The following is a 20,414-nucleotide window of genomic DNA, read 5'->3' as shown; positions in this document are numbered from 1 at the left end:
ATTATAATAAGTAATTTAATTTCAAAAGGAGTGAAACCAGTATTTAATGAGAAAATATTGTGTGATATAAATGCTAATTCACTAGTGTACATGAAAATGGATAGCATTCCTGATCTCCTCCTGTTTTATTATTTGTTATTTTACTAATGAAAAGACTAACTTCCCCTGAGACCTAATACTCCTTTGTAATTTGCAGTTGGAAAATAAACGTGATGCTTTCTTTCCACCTTTACATCAATTTTGTACAAATCCAAACAATCCTGTTACTGTAATCCGTGGCCTTGCTGGAGCTCTTAAATTAGGTAAGTTTGTTTTATACCAAAAAAAAAAAAAAAAAAAAAAAAGACAGCGTAGACTTTTCTTTCCTACATACATACATTCCTTTAGAAAGTGTTGGGGAAATCTCTGAAGTGTTCACAGTTTTATTTCCTTAATATATTCATGTTTGTATAACAAGGAATTAGGGTAATATGTAGTCTGCAAACTAAGCAGTATTTCTGTGGTACTTTAAAAGAACTTAGCATCCAATGGCTCCCATTGACTTTAGTCAAGCAGGTGCCTAACCATCTATTTCAAAACCTAACATGAGGCTTCTGTCTTTGAAACTCCTGGCCCACATTGTTTTGTGCCTTAGTTTTCCTTCTGTAAAATGGAGGATAACAATTCACCTGCATTGGTAAAGCATTTTGAGATCTATGGATTAAAATTTTTGTACTTGCTAGGTATGCTTATTATTTAATAGAAGTATTTTTTGTAGAGGCCAGGATTTGTCCAAAATACATATTTTCAGAAATAGTAGATTTAGTCATATCTGCTACTATTTAGGCAGTGTAGTCTCTTCTAGGCTTTTACAATCATATGTGGGGAAGGCTTTTTACTACATCAATATTTAATGTGAAACCTAAATAAACTGGATTGTGTTTATCATATCTGAAAAATTACATATTTCCTTTTCAAGTAAAATATCAAATGTTGTGCTTCATATACCTTTAGTTTCTTTAAATATATTAATCTCTACCTTTCCAATTATAATTTAACCTTTTCATTGTACTGAACTATTATTTATGAACTGTATTAATGTTCTTTAGATCTAGGACTCTTCTCTACTAAAACATTAGTGGAAGCAAATAATGAACACATAGTAGAAGTGAGGACACAATTACTTCAACCAGCAGATGAAAACTGGGACCCCACTGGAACAAAGAAAATCTGGCGTTGCGAAAGCAGTAGATCTCATACTACAATAGCTAAATATGCACAGTACCAGGCCTCCTCATTCCAGGAGTCATTAAGGGTAAGTACATCTTAACTATTTTATAAAGAACACAGTAATTCTGCAAACAACTTGTCCTCAGTAACAACTTAAAACATGATCATATGATTTTTTTTTTATTTTTAAGGAGTCCTTTCCATCAGTTGGTATTGGGAAGAAGGGGATTCCCATTAATGTTCAATGCACAGCTAAGCACATAAATTCCCTGTGAATGGATGAGCAAATAGATTATAAGGTGTTACGCACAAACCCCTTTAGTTTCTTTAGTGTAAGACTATTAGTTATCACTTTCACATACATTTAAAACTGTTAACTTAAACTGATATATCAGTAGTTCTCAAACTTTTGTACTGGTGACCCCTTTCACGTAGCAAGCCTCTGAGTGCGACCCCCTTTATAAATTAAAAATACTTTTTAATATATTTAACACCATTATAAATGGTGGATGCAAAGCGGGGTTTAGGGTGGAGGCTGACAGCTCGCGACCCCCCCATGTAATAACCTCACAACCCCCTGGGGGGTCCCGACCCCCAGTGTGAGAACCCCTGTGAGATATAGTAGTATGTAAACTCAGATTTAAAAGTTGTTGAAATTTTAAAAATGCATTTAAAACTTAAAAAAAAAAACTTCACAAAAATATTTTTACATACTATTTCTCAATTTCCAACTGAAAAGTACTTCGAAATAAAATTTGTTTATTCAGTGTATGATGATATAATGTTTCTGTGCTGCTTTTTAGAAGCCAACACGCACTGTTTTCCTTCAACTCAAGTATTTGATACAGTAGAAATAATGTTATAGTTTCAGAAATATGTCTGTTAATGCTTTCTATATCTGATATTATGTAATGGCATTCTGTGTTTACTGTTATGTAATTTCCCCTATATTTGGGAAGGCCTCTGGTTCTAAAATTAATATTTTCTTTTTATAAAAACATTGTTTCAATACTAAAGTGAAGTGTTTATGTTTTTTTAAATAATTTTTTGCTAACCTTATCTAATATTAAAAAAACAAAAAAAAGTTTTCTAGTTTTTGTGGCCCCAAATTCTAGTGGTGAGTACATCCTTGGAATTAACTTGGGAACTCCTGAAAGCTCCACACAGATGTGATCCTAGATACATGAAAATACTAAGCTAAATAGAGCAAAGAGTGCAAGGTATTTCTGACCAGCTCTGTCTTAGAAGAGGTTGGGAAGCAGCAGTAGCAGAGGGCCGAGGACCGGTATTTTCACTGTAATCACAAGGAAAGTGGTGGTGGGCTGGGTGAGGTGAGAAGGACAGGAGAACTTTTAAGTTAGAACTTGCACTGCAGACAGGAGAAACAAGAACTTTGTGAGCAGATTAGAACAGGCGTGTTGCAACAATTTGTATAGTGGGAGTGCTGAGAGCTATTGAACAAAACTGTAAATGCTGTATATGATGGAAACCACTTCAAGCCAGGGGGTGCGGTAGCATCCCTAGTTCTAGCACTGATGAATTAGAAGCAGTAATATGTGGTAGGAGATCCAAGTCTGGATTTGTAGTTGCAAGAAAGTGGAGAGGACTAATCATGGGCCGTGAGAGAAGCAGGAGAAGGAATCAAGGACATTCTGGAGGGGGTACATTGGGGGATTTTGATGGCACTTGGATTGGGCTGATCAGGGACACAAATGGGATTTTTCTAGATCTGCAATGGTGATTGGGGAAATGGGATATCCACTGAAGATTTCCGGCTGCTGTTTGGGGAAGTGAGCGAGGATTGTATTCTTCCAGATCATTCCAACGCTGTTGGAAGGTGGGGGCTACCAGAAGCCTTAAGCCCCACTGGTTCTCAGGGCCATAAGGTAAGCTAGAAAGGGGTCAGAGGATGGGGCAGAACCTTATGCAGAGAGTGGGGTTGGGGAGGTGTGTGGCTGGAGCCCTGGTTATTGTCAGAGGAAGAATCTAGAAATATGCAAAGTATTTGAGATGGGGTGCTGGGCCAAACTAATATTTCTGTCAGTAGGGAAGAAGGGAAGCAAATGTAAAAGTGTGTGCATAATTTGCTTTCAATAAATTTTAAAATATAGAGCTAATATGTTAACGTTCTCAACTCTTAAGTTTGTCAGAGTGTAGCTGTATCAAAACTTTAAGAAATAGAAGGAAAAGAATGCATATAGGCTTCCAGAGCAGCGAATGTTTGATAATGCACATGAACTGGCATGTTACGAGAGGTCAGCCAGAAAGCCTCTATTGTCATTAACTTTTGCATGAAAAAAATTGCATAGATGACTGCAGTATTTTCAAATCAGATTTTTTCTGTCTCTTAACAAGTTACTAGTAGCAAAGAAATGCAAAATATACATGTACATGTTAAAATGATCATAACACAATGTTCCTTTTCCTCTTTTATGGAAGTCAACAAAAACACTATTCCTATCTCATTCTTATTCCCAATTTCCCTCTAATCTTCAAAGCAACCTTTGGACCGGCTCTAAAAATTGTCCATATAAAAATTATAGATGCAAAGGTTTTCATATTTTATTTGATTTGAGATTAAATCTATTAATACTATATGATAAAGTGATAGGAAATGTCACGTTTTTGTTTTGCAGGAGGAAAATGAGAAAAAGAGTCACCACAAGGACCACTCAGATAATGAATCCACATCTTCTGATAAGTGAGTTAGGTATAAATAATATACTTCTATAGTTTCTGTTCCAAGGTATATATTTGATATGTTTTCATAATTTTTACAGCTCTGGTAGGAGAAGAAGAGGACCTTTCAAAACAATCAAGTTTGGGACCAACATTGATCTGTCGGATGACAAAAAGTGAGTCTCCCTGCAATTTGTCAGCTTTTATAGTTATAAACAAAGTTGAGCCAACATGCCCACCTTTATTATTTATCTAGAGTTTTTCCTATTTTATTTCCTCACATCTAGGTTCCTGTAGCTTATTTTACTTTTTTTTTTTTGTATTTAATAAAACTATGCATACTTTATCCCTATCATTTTCTGATATTTATTTGGATTTGGCTCCCAGTTAATCTTAGAGTTGCTTATCTTATCATTGGCTACATAACAGTTGCTTCAGCAGTTTAAAAGAAATATGTGTTTTTCTGATAACACAGCAGCAGCACCATATTGCCATATAGGAAACACATATCTTTGCAAAGTGTTAGAATTCCCAACCCCTAAATTAATTGAAACCAAATGCTTATACAGTTAAATTCTTGGTGTTTTGAGGCAGGTAGATGCCAGTTGCAAAAGTTCTATAATAAACAGAAACAAATTCATGATGTGAGCCTGAAAGTGTTTTTAAAGGCTGAGCTGCATGTTTTTCCTAGAGAGAGCTTGAAGGAAAGTTAGGATTTTATCATAAGGCCTCTAGGCTTCTCAGTATACTTTCCTTAGTTACAACTCGCAATCACAGTAGCATAATTGAGAGGAAGACAAACAGTGTATATAGCACCAGAACACACCCTTCCTATACAAAACATCCCTTTACATATCTCCTAGTCCGTGTCATTCTGTGTATATAAGTAAATTCCAGTCTTTTGTTCTCTCATCTTGTTTGTTCCCAAGGATTTCACACAGTATGCATTAAGACTTTAAAAATGCACTTCCAAAAGACTTCATCTTCTCTCCTAACTCTCTTTTCTTAGCAAAGAGTTCTGATGGGAGGCTTGTATTTTAAGAGACTGTGCATTTCAAGAGAAAAGAATGTAGTTTGCTTCCATTGTCTTTTAGTATAATGCTGATTGGTACTAAGCTAGTGACCCTAGAGACAGAGAGAGACTAGTATTCACTGGGAAAGGGGACTGGGACTGAAACGAAAGTTTTGAGAATTGGAGACTGGGGGCTTGTCTCCACTTACCAGGGAATCGACATGTCGCGATCGATCCATTGGGGGGTCAATTTAGCGGGTCAAGACCCGCTAAATCGACCACCAATCACTGGTCTCCAGTACTCCACCGGAACGAGATGCATAAGGTAAGTCAATGGGAGAGTTTCTCCCATCAACCCAGCATGGTATAGACACCGAAATAAGTCCCCCTAACATACGCGGACTCCAGCTACAGTTATTCACGTAGCTGGAGTTGCGTAACTTAGATCAACTTAGCCTCGTAGTGTAGACCTGCCCTGGGACTGGGACAAGGAACCAGGGGTATAGAAGAGGCAGGACTGAGACAGTGCATGATGGAGGGAACAGATTAGTAGTAGTCAAATTTTGGGGAAATGAGCAAAAGATTCTGTGTGCACCAAAGCATACTCCTCTCCAGAGCCTGGAATAGAACCCGAGATCCCTGAGTCTCACCATTCCTCTGCTGCCAGCAAATATCTGTGAAACCCATTGGCAAAGTGTCTCATCCCCCACAGAGGATAACAACGTACTGTTGCCCACCAGTTACTCCATTAGCCCAAGTGGCAGAGGTCTGTATAGTGGATCTAAAAGTTCCAACCCTACTGATTAACCACAGGAGTGTCAGTACAATGCCATACGATGGATTTTTTTTTTTTTTTTGGTGTGCTTTTTTAAAAACCTAGAAAACTACATGCACAAAACATGCACTCATAAGTTAAGAAACATAGTCCCCTTGTGCATATGTGCAAAGACTGTATATCATGATCACATACTATTATTTCCACAGGACTCCGTCTCATTTGACATTTCCTAACTTCTGAGTGCTTGATTTTGCAACCTTAATATTTTTTAAACATAGGTTTGTGTGTGATGTATCCACCCTTCATGCCCATCATTGTATCCTCCCATTTTTTCTCATAAGCTTAATGTTCACCACTTGGGCTGTACTTTTGCATTCCTCTTCCAATCACCTATACGCCACCTTTTCTTCATTCCTCCCTCCCACTCCCACTGGAATTACTTCTTTCCAGGAAATTCATCCTGATCCATAGCCTCCCTCCTCTTCTTCGAGTGATTGCTCATGTGTATTTCACAATAGGTGTGCGTGCTTGCCATGTGCACCAGTGCCGGAAGTAGCAGTACCCATAGACGAGTGCCCCAGCGACCTCTGGAGAGGTGCCTCCATGGCGCGGTTTAAGAGGCGCTGCGCGCTCCCCCCACCCAAAGCCGCTAGCGAAGGTGCTTTGGAACTGCTCTGCTCCAGTTTCGCTGTGGGTCGTCCCCAAAACTGCTTGTTCGCTCAGTGTATGGTACCTGTAGTTAGTTAGTTAGTTTAGTTGAGCTAGAGCGGCCGGGCCAGGGTATGCCCCGTGCCCCAGGTTGTAAGCTGTGCAACACTTGTAGGCAATCTATGCCACTGAGTGGTCCGCACGCGGACTGCCTACACTGTTTGGGGGAAATCCATCTCTCAGCGATCGCTGCAAGATTTGCAAGTCGTTTAAGCCTTGGACCAAGAGAGAAAGGAACATTAGGCACCGGGCTATTTTGATGGAGTCGGCCCTGACCCGGGCTCCGGAGAGCTGCTCCAAGTTGGCCCCCGATGTCGGTGCGCGGCAATCCTTCGGTGCCATCGACTAGTCGGCACCACTCTCCTTCTTCGCCACAGCACTGGAGTAAACCCGGGACAGAGGCTAGACCCATGTCAGGCAGTCCTCGATCCTCACTGGCCTCTAGGCCTCCGACTCAAATCGAGCAGAGTAGCCTCTCCGGATGTCTGGATGCCCTCCACACCGGAGGCCCTGAAGGTGGCCTGGGACATTATGTCCACGCCAGTACCAGGAGCACCACCGATGTCAGCCCTGCGCACCAGAGGCAAGTCACCACTGGGATCTCCGCAGTCGCCCCGGCTCGGTACCAGTCTCAATCAAGGGAACATTCCTGACGCCGTTCGCCACCCAGCGACTGTTCAGGGCAAAGTCCACGTGGATCGCCCTTCACGCCCACGGGCTGTCTGGTTCGGTTCCATCTGACCAAGACTCTTGGCACCGCCCCACCTCAAGGAGCAAACGCCGACGGGACCAAGGCAGATGTTGCCAAAGGTCCTCGTCTCGGAGGGGCTGTCGCAGCCAGTCACAGCACGAACGTTGATGTCATTCCCGTTCATCATCCCACTCCAGGACCCTGCCACGGCACTGCCTCCGCAGCACCAGACGTCGATCGCTGGCATCTCGCCATCACGGGTCCACCCGCTGGAGCCGATCGCGGAGCAGCTGTTACTGACAGTACTGGTCCTCCACGTCGGGATCGTGGTCCCGTGGTTGGCATCGCTCCCGGCACTGCCGCTCCTTCCGGTCCAGAGACAGCGCCAGGTCATATGTCAGCCCGGCCTTCCTTCGTAGTCGTCCATCGATGGGCCAGGCCAGCCAAGCCGAACAGCCACCAGGCACCGTGGCTGGCTCAATGGTACCAGTGGGCACCGTGGCCCCTGACGCAGCCCCCGGTGGAGGCTCGCTTGGTGGCCCGAGCCTCAGAAGGACCTTCAGCCTCCCTCTCCAGATCTCCGAGGAACGAGTCGGTGGGACATACATCCTCGGCACTGTGCCCAGAGACCGACCAGGTGGTGGACCCTCCGGTGCCGGTGGACACCCAAAGTACTGCGCCGGCCTCCTCACCCTCCCCGGATGAGGCGATTATGGCCCCTCCTCCTTCCATCCCGCAGAAGGACTTTAGGGCCCACCAAGAACTCTTAAAAAGGATGGCATCAAGCCTCCACCTCCAAGCAAAGGAGATGGAGGAGCCCTCGAACTCCCTGTTTAATGTATTGTCCTCCTTGGCACTGGGCAGGGTGCTTTTGCCTCTCCATGAAGGAGTGGTGAAAATTTCAAATGCCCTGTGGCAAACCGCAGCCTCATTGGCCTCCATCTCTAAGAGAGCAGAACGCAAGTATTTTGTACCTGCCATGGGGCATGAATACTTATACACCCACCCTGCTCCTAACTCCTTGGTGGTTGAGTCGGTCAACCACAGGGAACGGCAGGGCCAACCAGCCCCTACCTCGAAAAATAAAGATTCAAGGAGGCTGGACTCATTTGGAAGAAAAATTTATTCATTCTCGAGCTTCCAGTTACGGGTGGCGAACCACCAGGCTCTCCTGGGCCGGTATGAGTTCAATCTAGGGGGCTCCCTACCCTTAGTTCAAGCTGCAGCAGACTCCTGATCAGGCCAGCCAGTCAAAATACAAGACCGCTTATAAGAAATCGCGGGACTATAAGAGGTGCCCACAGAGGCATTCTCGGCCTGCTCCCCAGCCTGGGTCCTGCAATGGCAAGCAAGTGGGGAAAAGGCGGTTTTGATGGGATGCCTGGGGGTGCCCTGCCAGTTCTCAACAGGGATCCACCCCCAATAAAGCTTCCCTTCTCCATTCCGTTGTGTGTCCTCCAGGAGTGGTCTCGGCTGATCTCGGACTGATGGGTTGTCAAACTATCTCCCGGCTCAGACAGGAGGTACGGCGGCTCCTGCTCTTAAGAGTGGTGGAAGCAGTACCGGGGGAGTTTTAAGGCAAGTGGTACTACTCCCACTATTTCCGTATCCCGAAGGCCAAAGGGGGGCTCAGGCTCATCTTGGACCTGCGAGGCCTGAACCAGTACATAGTGAAGCTCAAGTTCCACATGGTCTTCCTGGCCTCCATCATCCCCTCCCTGATTCCCGGGGCCTGGTATGCTGCCCTCGATCTGCAGGACGCATACTTCCACATTCAGATATTCGAGGGGCACAGACGCTTCCGCTGTTTCACTGTGGGACAGGAACACTACCAATTTACGGTCCTCTCGTTTGGCTTGTCCACTGCCCACAGAGTATTAACGAAATGTATGTCGGTGGTGACGGCCTACCTCAGGTGCTGGGGGGTCCAGATCTTCCCCTATCTGGATGACAGGTTGGTCAAGGGCAGCTCCTGGTCGCAGGTGCGGGATCATGTGGCGCTCCTTCTGTCCACGTGCACCACTTTGGGGCTGTTGGTAAACGACACCAGGTCCACGTTAATTCCAGTACAACGCATAGAGTTTATTGGGGCAGTCCTGCATGCCTCGTTGGCCAGAGCCTCCCTCCCACCGGACGGGTTCGAGACCCGGAAGGAGCTCATTGACACGGTCACAAGGTTTCTGGTGACAACAGTCAGAGCGTGCCTCCAGCTCTTGGGTCACATGTTGGCATGCACGTATGTGGTCCATCACGCCAGACTCAGGATGAGGCCCCTCCATCTCTGGTTGGCCTCGGAGTTCTCCCTGGCCAGGGACAGGATGGACAAAGTCCTCACAGTACCCGAGCCAGTGATAATCTTCCTACAGTGGTGGTCCTCCCCGAGAAACATGCTCCAAGGGGTCCTGATCAGGGGCAGGGCCCCGTCGCTGGAACTGGTGTCCGACGGGTCGGGCCTGGGATGGGGGGCCCATGTCGGGAACGTTCAGATCCAAGATCTGTGGTTGGCTCTGGATCTGACCCTCCACATAAACGTCAAGGAACTCAGAGCGGTATGGTTGGCGTGCATGGCCTTCTGCTCGCACTTGGAGAGTCGGATGGTCAGGGTCCTCACGGCCTCGATGTTCTACATCAACAGGCAAGGCGGGGCCGATCCTCTGCCGCAAAGCCCTCAGACTGTGGGATTTTTGTATAGCCCATGACATCTGCCTACGGGCCTTCCATCTGCCGGGCGCCTGGAATGCGCGGGCAGATCGCTTGAGCAGGGACTTCTCTCAGCATGAGTGGTCTCTCTGCCCAGAGGTGGCACGCAGACTTTTCCAAGTATGGGGAACTCCCCAGGTGGACCTGTTCGCGACTTGGCAGATCCGACGCTGCCCCGGTTCTGTCCCGCGGGAGCTGGGACGGGGCGCTATCTCCGATGCCTTCCTCCTGTCCTGGTTAAGCCAGTTTCTCTATGCCTTTCCCCTGTTCCCGCTGATCAGCAAGGTCCCTGGTCCTTCTGATTGCCCCGGCATGGCCCAGGCAGCATTGGTACGGGACCCTCACGGGGCCGTCCCGCCTGGACTTCCTCTCTGAGGACCAGGGCTGCCTCCTCCACCCCAACTTAGCGGCACTCCACCTCACGGCGTGGCTGCTCAATGGTTAGATAGGGAGGAAAGTACAAGCTTGGAAGGGGTTCAGCATGTCCTATAAAGCAGGTGGCCCTCCACGCGCTGAGCCTACTTGGAAAAGTGGTCTAGGTTTTCCAGATGGGCAGACGAGAAGGGCATTTCCCCAGTGGCCGCTCCGATCCAGCATATTCTGGACTACCTCCTTCACCTTCGAGCCCATGGCCTGGCGCCCTAGTCAGTCAAGGTGCAGCTGGCGGCCATATCGGCCTTCCATCCGCTGGTGCAAGGCCACACGGTATTCTCCCAGGCTATGACTGGCCAGTTCCTTAAGGGGTTGGATCACCTCTTCCTGTATGTTAGGCCCCCTGTCCTGCAGTGGGATCTAAACCTGGTGTTGGCCCATCTCCTGGGGCCCCCATTTGAGCCACTAGCCATGTGTTCCTGGTCAAACCTCCCTGGTTTGCGATCACGTCGGCTAGGCGGGTCTTGGAACTCAGGGCCCTGACCTCCGAGCCCCCGAACACGGTGTTTCATAACGATAAGGTCCTGCTCCTCCCACACCCTTCGTTCCGCTCAAAGGTGGTCTCCGCCTATCACATGGGTCAGGACATTTTTCTGCTGGTCCTCTGCCCCAAGCCCCATACGTCCAGTGAGAAGCGCTGCCTCCAGACCCTGGATGTGAGATGGGCTCTGGCTTTCCACCTGGAGCAGACTAAGCAATTCAAGAAAAAAGAACAGGAGTACTTGTAGCACCTTAGAGACTAACAAATTTATTAGAGCATAAGCTTTTGTGGGCTACAGCCCACTTCTTCGGATGCATATAGAATGGAACATACATTGAGGAGATATATATACACACATACAGAGAGCATGAACAGGTGGGAGTTGTCTTACCAACTCTGAGAGGCCAATTAAGTAAGTGGAAAAAAAAAACTTTTGAAGTGATAATCAAGATAGCCCAGTACAGACAGTTTGATAAGAAGTGTGAGAATACTTATAAGGGGAGATAGATTCAATGTTTGTAATGGCTCAGCCATTCCCAGTCCTTATTCAATCCTAAGTTGATCGTAGCGATTCAGAAAATCCTCGCAATTGTATTGTTCTTGTCTATTCCACATCCCGCCCTCCTTCCCCTCTGCTGGAGTTGTCTGGCAAGAAGGAACTGAGGGTGGGGGGAGTGCGCAGCGCCCCTTATACCACATCATGGAGGTGCCACTCCAGGGGTTGCTGGGGCACTCCCCTACGGGTACTGCTGGGGGAAAAACTTCCGGCACCGGTGCACGTGGCGAGCACGCACACCTATTGTGGAATAGACATGAGCAACACATCTCGAAGAAAACCCGTTACGGAAAAGGTAACTGTCTTTTTCACCACCACAGCCATCCTTATCTCATTAGTAAACAAATTCTTGCGGTAACACTGGTCTACAATTTTTGAGAAGTCTTCTGCTTCAGAGATAAAATGTGCTATTTATTATGTATTTTAATGTGCTGAATTCAAATATGACGAAACAACTGATTGGCTACTGTTTCTAAGATATTTAAGTTTTTCCATTTTATGTCTATGTATATTGTGTAGATAGTAGAGTTTTAATCATAAATTGTAAACCTAGATCTTTTCATGTGTTTATGGTTGCTTTACATGGTAATATTTCACCTGTCCTGTTCTGTACAAAGTTTAGTCCTATTCAGTGTCTACTCGGCGCTTCTTGGCTTGTCTCTTGTATTCATTAAATGGAGCATCCCTTGTCACTATCCAGCAATAGTCTGCAAGCATTGATGGGCTCCATTTGCCCTGATAGCATTTCTCCATTGTTGCAATGTCCTGGTGAAATCGCTCGCCATGCTCGTCGCTCACTGCTCCGCAGTTCGGTGGAAAAAAATCTAGATGAGAGTGCAAAAAATTTATCTTTAGTGACATGTTGCAACCAAGGCTTTTGTATGCCTTGAGGAGGTTTTCCACTAACAACCTGTAGTTGTCTGCCTTGTTGTTTCCGAGAAAATGTATTGCCACTAACTGGAAGGCTTTCCATGCCGTCTTTTCCTTGCCACGCAGTGCATGGTCAAATGCATCATCTCGAAGAAGTTCACGAATCTGAGGACCAACAAAGACACCTTCCTTTATCTTAGCTTCACTTAACCTTGGAAATTTTCCACGGAGGTACTTGAAAGCTGCTTGTGTTTTGTCAATGGCCTTGACAAAGTTCTTCATCAGACCCAGCTTGATGTGTAAGGGTGGTAACAAAATCTTCCTTGATTCAACAAGTGGTGGATGCTGAACACTTTTCCTCCCAGGCTCCAATGACTGTCGGAGTGGCCAATCTTTCTTGATGTAGTGGGAATCCCTTGCATAACTATCCCATTCGCAGAGAAAACAGCAGTACTTTGTGTATCCAGTCTGCAGACCAACCAACAAGAGAGCAACAACCTTGAAATCGCCACATAGCTGCCACTGTTGTTGGTCATAGTTTATGCATCTCAAAAGTTGTTTCATGTTGTCATAGGTTTCCTTCATATGGACTGCATGACCAACTGGAATTGATGGCAAAACATTGCCATTATGCAGTAAAACAGCTTTAAGACTCGGCTTCGATGAATCAATGAACAGTCTCCACTCATCTGGATCATGAACGATCTTGTTGCAGACTACAAGATCACCTTCTATGAAGAAGAATGGGACAAGATCCTTTTGACGGTCATGGAACATGGAAACACTAACATCACCTGCCAGGAGATTCCACTGCTGTAGTCTGGAGCCCAACAGCTCTGCCTTACTCTTGGATAGTTCCAAATCCCTGACAAGGTCATTCAGCTCACCTTGTGTTATGAGGTGTGGTTCAGAGGAGGATGGGAGAAAATGTGGGTCCTGTGACATTGATGGTTCAGGACCAGAAATTTCATCCTCTTCCTCTTCCTCATCTGACTCAAGTGAAAATGATTCTGGTGTATCAGGAACCGGCAGTCCTTCTCCGTGGGGTACTGGGCGTATAGCTAATGGAATGTTTGGATAATGCACAGTCCACTTTTCTTCTTTGACACACCTTTCCCAACTGGAGGCACCATGCAGAAGTAACAATGGCTGGGATGATTTGTTGGCTCTCTCCAAATCATTGGCACTGCAAAAGGCATAGATTTCCTTTTCCTGTTCAACCACTGGCGAAGATTTGTTGCACAAGTGTTGCAGCATATGTGTGGGGCCCACCTCTCGTCCTGATCTCCAATTTTGCAGCAAAATAAAGGTGATAGGCTTTCTTAACCATAGTGGTTATACTGCGCTTTTGTGATGCAAAAGTCACTTCACCACAAACATAGCAGAAGTTATCTGCACTGTTCACACAAGTACGAGGCATCTCTGCTCACTTTGGCTAAACAGAAATGTGTCCCTTTGCAAAATCAAACACTGACAAATAAGAGAGCACGACACTGTATGATTTCTAGAGCTGATATAGAGCAATTTGTTCAGCAGAGTGATGTAAGCTTCGTTATGATTGCATCATCCATGACTTCTAGGAATAACATGATGCAATTCATATCATGTATGCCGCAATACCAGCTTCAGATTTCATCATTCATTGTTTTGCCTAAAAAGCAAGTACTGTCCAAACCCAGTCATAGATTTATTCATAGATCCAGTCAAAGATGTATTTTAGTCATTTCTGGTTTAAATTGAGATCCCTTCCCTTTATAACTCACTTATTCTCCGCCATTCCCAAGTCAAGGGTCGTATATAGTGACCCAATAGCATATCTTGAAAACTAGAGCCAATCAACAATTTTAAGCATCATTTTCGTTCTCAGTGACCCAGAATTAGTAAAGTTTGACTACATTTATTTCAGAAGCATTTTAGCTGTAGAGCAGCGTAATCGGAGCAGGAGGGAAGAATAAGGATGGAATTCCACTTTTATATATTGATGTTGACTGGTGGGAATTCGTAGTGGGATTTTTTTTTTTAATGGGGGATTGTTTGCAGTTTAATGTATAGAGGTTTTACATGATGTGTGTGCTGAAATTTCAAGTTTAAAGAATAGCAGGAATTTTTATGACGTTTCCAAACTTAAAGTTAGAGATCTATGGACTCTGAGACCTAAGTTTTCAGAAGTATGTGCACTCAATTTCACACCTAATATGTATGCAGTTACCACAGTTACATGCACAATCAGTGTAAGCTAGGTGTACAATTCTGAAATGTAATTTTCTGAAAACTTAGATCAGAATGGACAGTTCTACAATTAAGACTTGGATTTCAATTTAACATTAGCATTAAATTGACATATGAATTGGTATAATTCTAGACTGAGACATTAAATTGTGTATGAAGTTTCATGTTGTTCAGGAAACATGAAAACGCACAGTAACAGTTTCTGTTCCTGTAACCTATATGTTAACAGTTTTATAAAATGCTGTTAATATAATTCCCAAAGTATCCCATGAACTTTAGGGATTCACAGTTGTTGATTTGCTGTTTTACTGCAGGTGGAAGTTGCAGCTCCATGAACTGACAAAACTTCCTGCTTTTGTACGTGTGGTGTCAGCAGGAAATCTTCTAAGCCATGTTGGTCATACAGTCCTGGGAATGAACACAGTCCAGTTGTACATGAAGGTTCCAGGGAGTAGGACACCAGGTAAGTACAGATACTTTCCATGGAAAAAATCAAGCAATAAAGTCAAGAAGGTGTTAACCTGGTCACATTGTAGATCCTATATAGTTTATAATGTGCATAATTATAACAAAAGAGTATATTAGAGTATGAGTTTAACAAGAAATTAGAAAATGCTTCATGCTGCATATGCAAAGTGACAGTTACACGAGAACTAACATTAACATCTGAAATTTCCTAACTTTTAAGTGCATTTATTTTCACAACCTTAAATGTTCATTATTTCTAACCTTTTGCATTTAATTGCCTGTTTCTTTAAGAAAAATTAGACATGATTGACTTACTTCGTTTGCGCATCTTGCAAGCTTCTGTAAGCTTTTCCAGCAGAGCTTGTAAGTTCCTAGAATGACAGTTTATAATTAAACCTTTAAGAGCTAAACCTTGTTTAATTTAAACTCTTGTCACCCGAAGGTAAAAAATATCCTTCAGTGATAGATAGTTTTGTGATTAAGACATTGAACTAGGATTTAGGAGATCTTAGTTCAGTTCCTGGCTCTGCCTTTGGCTTCATATGTGACCTTCTGCAAGTCCCTTAGTGTATCTGTGCCTCAGTTTCCCATCAGTAAAATGGAGGTAATACTACTTTAATCTGTTTTGTCTATATAGATTGAAAGCTCTTTGGGGCAGGAATTATTTCTTACTATGTACCTAAAACAGTGGGGCCCCAATCTTGCTTTGGGCTTCCAGATGCCCCCAAAATAAATATAATAATTGTTTTTGACTGAAGTTTAGGTCTAGCAGAGCTCTTAAGATCTACAAGAGGGGAGCCACAAAGCATTATGCACATCAAAGATTAGAGAAATTGATAACTTTTAGTCATCCATAAATCAATCAAAGCAAAACTGTGTTGTCACTAATACATATCCTAAGCAACAGTGTTTTAATTGTGTATTTAAAAAAAAAATGGATAGATACTCAAATGCTGTGGTGCTAGGCATTATGTACATATATAATTAAGCTGTGATATAATTTACCTTAATAATAATTAGTGCTTACATAGTACTTTACGTGTTCACAGTGCTGTCAAAACAAAAGTATCATCACTGTGAAAATAACAGTTTTTCTCATGAATTTCAGGTCACCAAGAAAATAACAACTTCTGTTCGGTAAACATAAATATTGGTCCAGGTGACTGTGAATGGTTTGTTGTTCCTGAAAGCTATTGGGGTGTCCTGAATGACTTCTGTGAAAAGTAAGTTTCATATGCTGTCCTCAGATGTTTTGAGGGCTTCTGTATGTATACCTGACAGATGCAGAAACACCTCACGCATGCTGTCAATGAGGAGGTGAAGGTAATATTTTATAGCTTCTGATGAATCAGAAAAGTCTGTTAAAGTATAAAGGAAAAAACTAGATCTTACTCAGCATTTTAATCAAATAGATGACAATATGCAAAAAACAGCCAACTTTATGATTATCTCAGTTGCCTCAGAATAGTTTGCCCCCGACAGTCAGTACTTAACTTAGATTTATTTCAGGACTTTTAAAAAGAAAAAATAAAGGTGGTCGGGGAGGGAGCATAGATTACATCGGCGGTTAGTAATGGATATGGAGACTTTGACATGCAAGTCCAAGGTTCAAATTCAGACCATATCAGGAGGGCTCAGAAGTTATTACTCCCAGATGGCTGTAGTGGTCTCAGATGTATTTTAAGACCTCAATCCAATTTCCACCTTACAAAACCCTTCATATAATAATTGCTACCACTCTCTTGGATTTTTTCTTATGTACATGAATACTAACTAGCACTCTTACTCAAATGGTGGTCTTTCCATATCCGTTTTAAGGTACATTAGAAGGACGACAGAGAAATATTTATTGCTCCCATACATGATTAATCTGCTCAGTTACTCAACTGAGTATTTTGTGTACATGCAAGTGTTTTTGCAGTTTGTTTTTTTTTAATGGCCATAGTGTCTCACAATCAACAATGAAAATAAATCCATGTTGTGTTGATTCTGCAAATTAGCAAACTTTTAAACTACATTTGGGTTTTCTTATGTGTTCATTATTTGATTGTATGATAGTGATACATTCTTTTCAAAGACCGCACAAATCTGTGCCACTGACAACAACAGAAAAAATGTCACCAACATGACAAACAGCTTGGAACTAGAGTCAGACTATTCTGAAACTGCTAGAGGAAATCAAAAGGTGGAAGGCGAAAAGTCGAAGTAGTTCAAAGAATTTGAGAGAGCCTGAATCACTGAAGATAATACAGCGCAGTCCTGGGCCTTACCATCTCACAAATAACGTGGCGTCAGGCTTAAGAGCAGCCTGACAGGCCCAAGGGATCAAAGAGAACAGATAAAAGGGACATGCCCAGCTCAGATCAGCCCTTGCATTTAAAATATATGAAGAAAAAGTCTAAAGACAGCCTTCATGAACAGTTTCAAGTAAGATGTGGAAGAGGATAAAAAAAAAAAGCAGTTAGTGATTAAATTATTGATGACTAATAGATCATATGTATTTATTCACTAGAAGAAATGTATATGAGCCAGAACTCGTCAGCTGATCTGACTGCATTTTATAATTAACAGTACAATTATTATATAGTAGTTAGCATATAGATTGTACTGTTGAATTGGTGGGTTGGATAATTAATTCAGTCACCATAGCAACTAAAACCTTGGCCTCTTTACTGAAACTGATAAGAAGAGAGCTAGTGGTGGTGGTCATGTTGAAGATGTGTTCACTAGTCACTATGCCTGGTCTAATCTAGACTTCTTTCCTAAAATTTCCCACCGTTGCTACCATCCAATTGTGGTAGCAATATTGGAGTGCTAGAGTAGAAAAGGCAGCAGCAAGTACTGGCATTTTGAACACCATGTTGTGCAGACCTGCTCTGAGCGGGGATAGATGACATAGTGGTTAAAATGATAGTAGTCATTCTACACTAATATTATGTTGATTGCGACTACCAATGGAGTTGTATTAGTGATAGCAATACTGGGAAATATTAAGAAAAAATAGTGTAGCCAAAACCCTGGACAATAAATGGAGGCCATCTGCTCATTTCGCACATGCAGCCAAATTGCTACATACAGATTCAGGACATAATGACCCTACACTGGATTCAAATCAGCCACTTGGAGAAGAAAACATTGGGGTTGTTTTTTTTATTTTTTACCATTTCCTGAGTCATTAATCACTAGTTGGAAGTATTTGTAATAGTGATCACTGTATGCAAGTATTTTGATTAACTTAACTTTATCTTGTTAGTAGGCATAGACCCTTAATTTATCTATTGGGAAATATGGAAGACTGTTTTTTTCCTATTGTTTCAGAAATAATATGAATTTCTTAATGGGCTCTTGGTGGCCTAACCTGGAAGACTTGTATGAAGCCAATGTCCCAGTTTATAGGTTTATTCAGAGACCTGGGGATTTGGTGTGGATAAATGCTGGCACTGTTCACTGGGTTCAGGCTATTGGCTGGTGCAACAACATTGCTTGGAATGTTGGCCCTCTTACAGGTATGGTGAAATAATATGTATGGTGACATAGATAATTTGTTCATATTGTACCACATACATCCCAACTCTCTTGGGCTTTTTGTATTAAGTGACAATATTTTACTAGATAAAAATTGCATAGTCTCTTGAAACTGTTTCAGCACAAACTATATAATGTTAAAACCTGAAATTTTTTCCTCTGAAGGAAGGCTGAAAACACAAGCATCACAGTCCTTTCACGATTTATTTAGACTAAGTCTCACAACAGTCGCAACTATAAATGTTGGTGTAAAGTCAAACAGAGAAAGGAAATGATTAGATGAACTCACTCTACCTTGCACTCCATTTCTCCTCTCCTCATCCTATTCATACATCTAGGAAAGAGGTTGCAGGGGACTATCCATCCGGTTAGTTTTTTTAAGACCCACAAGCTCTCCTATTTTTAATAATTACAGGCTATTATAAACCAGTATAAAATTCTTGAGTTTTTAAAAAGCTCCAGGAATATTAGCTTTAAGTACAGTCTTTCAGTTTAAAACCAATACATTTGGCTAGATGTTTCAAACCTACAGCTACAAGAAAATTATGTAAAGTCATTAGGGTTCAACCTGGTATAAGCAGAAAAATAGAAAGATAATCTTAGATAATGGGAGGAAACACAGCAGACAAAAGAGGACCAGTAGTTACCTCCAAAAATAGCGATTTTCTTACATAGTAATGCACACGACAAACTTTATTTTGGTTTAGTGCTATAAACAGTATCATTCCAAGATCACTTGAATTGACTGGCATTCCCTGAGCAGCAACATACGTTTTGCAACAAGACACTCCTTATATTGCTTAGCATAAATTTAACGTGCATAACATACCACAACAAACCTCTCTATATTGTGTAATCTGTCTAGAAATTGCATATTGTAAATATGACAATTATAATATAGAATTGGATGGAACAAAGGCAGCTGCAGAAACTAGCAAATTAGGTTTTTAATCCTAAAATATTTGTTTACTTTTAAAATAAAACCATTTTAAAAACCATTACTTTATTTTAAAACACTTTTTCAAATTGTTATTGTGGAATTGTATATGCTGTAATTATTCTAAATATAAGGAACTATTGTGTAAAAATTTACTTTCAAAGCTGTAAAAAATTGTAATGGTAACCACTATAGCATACAATATGTAGTTTTCTCCAATTTTACAAAATTCAGGTTTTGAGTATGACCAAGAGATCTTCTTATATCCTTTATTAGCTTATCTGAACGTTTCTGTAACTTTTTCTTATAGCCTGTCAATATAAATTGGCAGTGGAACGGTACGAGTGGAATAAACTGCAGAGCGTCAAGTCAATAGTGCCCATGATTCATCTTTCGTGGAACATGGCGCGAAATATAAAGGTCTCAGATCCAAAGCTTTTTGAAATGATCAAGTAAGTGTATTTTAAAAATTTTTATATCCATTTCCATTTTGACAGTTGACTGTTCTTATTTTGACCGTTGTTAAAACAGAATGAAACGAAGTCACATTTAATTTGAAAAGATTGTGAATTAGAACACCACTTAAAAAACAAGGGTGATCTTTTTTATTTACAGAATAAATAATATCTTCCTAGTGAAATCCATTTTGTGTTTAGCATTACATGAAATGAATGCTGTTTTGATGTGGTGAACTAGGTATTCAATGTAACTTTTAGGCCTAGATTTCCTGAGATTTTTATCGTAACTGTGAACTCCAGAGTTTTTTCAAAAATATTTTAGGTTTCAATCTTGCAACTTGTATGCAGACAGACCTCTGTTGACTCTGATGGGGCCCTTCAAGAGCACAAGGGTCTGCCTATATAAAACAAGTTGAAAGATTGGGCCTTCTACTGTCAGTAAACTTCAGACTCAGGGTGAGCATGTTTAATTATTTTTAAAGTTAAACTAAATATTTTAATAGTAAATTTACTTGTTCATTTCTAGTACTCACATTTAACTGATTTATAGCCTATCACCAAGAGTGGCAGGGAAAACACCTTATAGATTCATAGATTCATAGATTATAGGACTGGAAGGGACCTCGAGAGGTCATCGAGTCCAGTCCCCTGCCCGCATGGCAGGACCAAATACTGTCTAGA

General features: G+C 42.3%; 1 protein-coding gene across 9 annotated transcripts in view; it reads left to right on the top strand.

Annotated features, from left to right (window-relative positions):
* Positions 1-20,414, top strand: part of KDM6A (lysine demethylase 6A) — a 293,777-nt gene that overhangs the window by 260,189 nt on the left and 13,174 nt on the right. For 4 of the 9 annotated variants that reach the window (XM_054005424.1, XM_054005404.1, XM_054005449.1 and 1 more), the window contains 9 exons: positions 197-302; positions 1,089-1,294; positions 2,937-3,095; positions 3,846-3,910; positions 3,990-4,064; positions 14,660-14,808; positions 15,922-16,036; positions 18,132-18,319; positions 19,586-19,727. In XM_054005424.1, coding sequence (XP_053861399.1) covers positions 197-302; positions 1,089-1,294; positions 2,937-3,095; positions 3,846-3,910; positions 3,990-4,064; positions 14,660-14,808; positions 15,922-16,036; positions 18,132-18,319; positions 19,586-19,727 — 1,205 coding nt within the window. The remainder of the gene's footprint in view (positions 1-196; positions 303-1,088; positions 1,295-2,936; positions 3,096-3,845; positions 3,911-3,989; positions 4,065-14,659; positions 14,809-15,921; positions 16,037-18,131; positions 18,320-19,585; positions 19,728-20,414) is intronic. The other 5 variants (XM_054005434.1, XM_054005468.1, XM_054005458.1 and 2 more) reach the window with 3 other exon arrangements.

Source organism: Malaclemys terrapin, chromosome 1 (assembly GCF_027887155.1).
Source record: "Malaclemys terrapin pileata isolate rMalTer1 chromosome 1, rMalTer1.hap1, whole genome shotgun sequence".
NCBI classification, from domain to species: Eukaryota; Metazoa; Chordata; order Testudines; family Emydidae; genus Malaclemys; species Malaclemys terrapin.
This window is presented reverse-complemented; position numbering and strand designations above follow the sequence as displayed.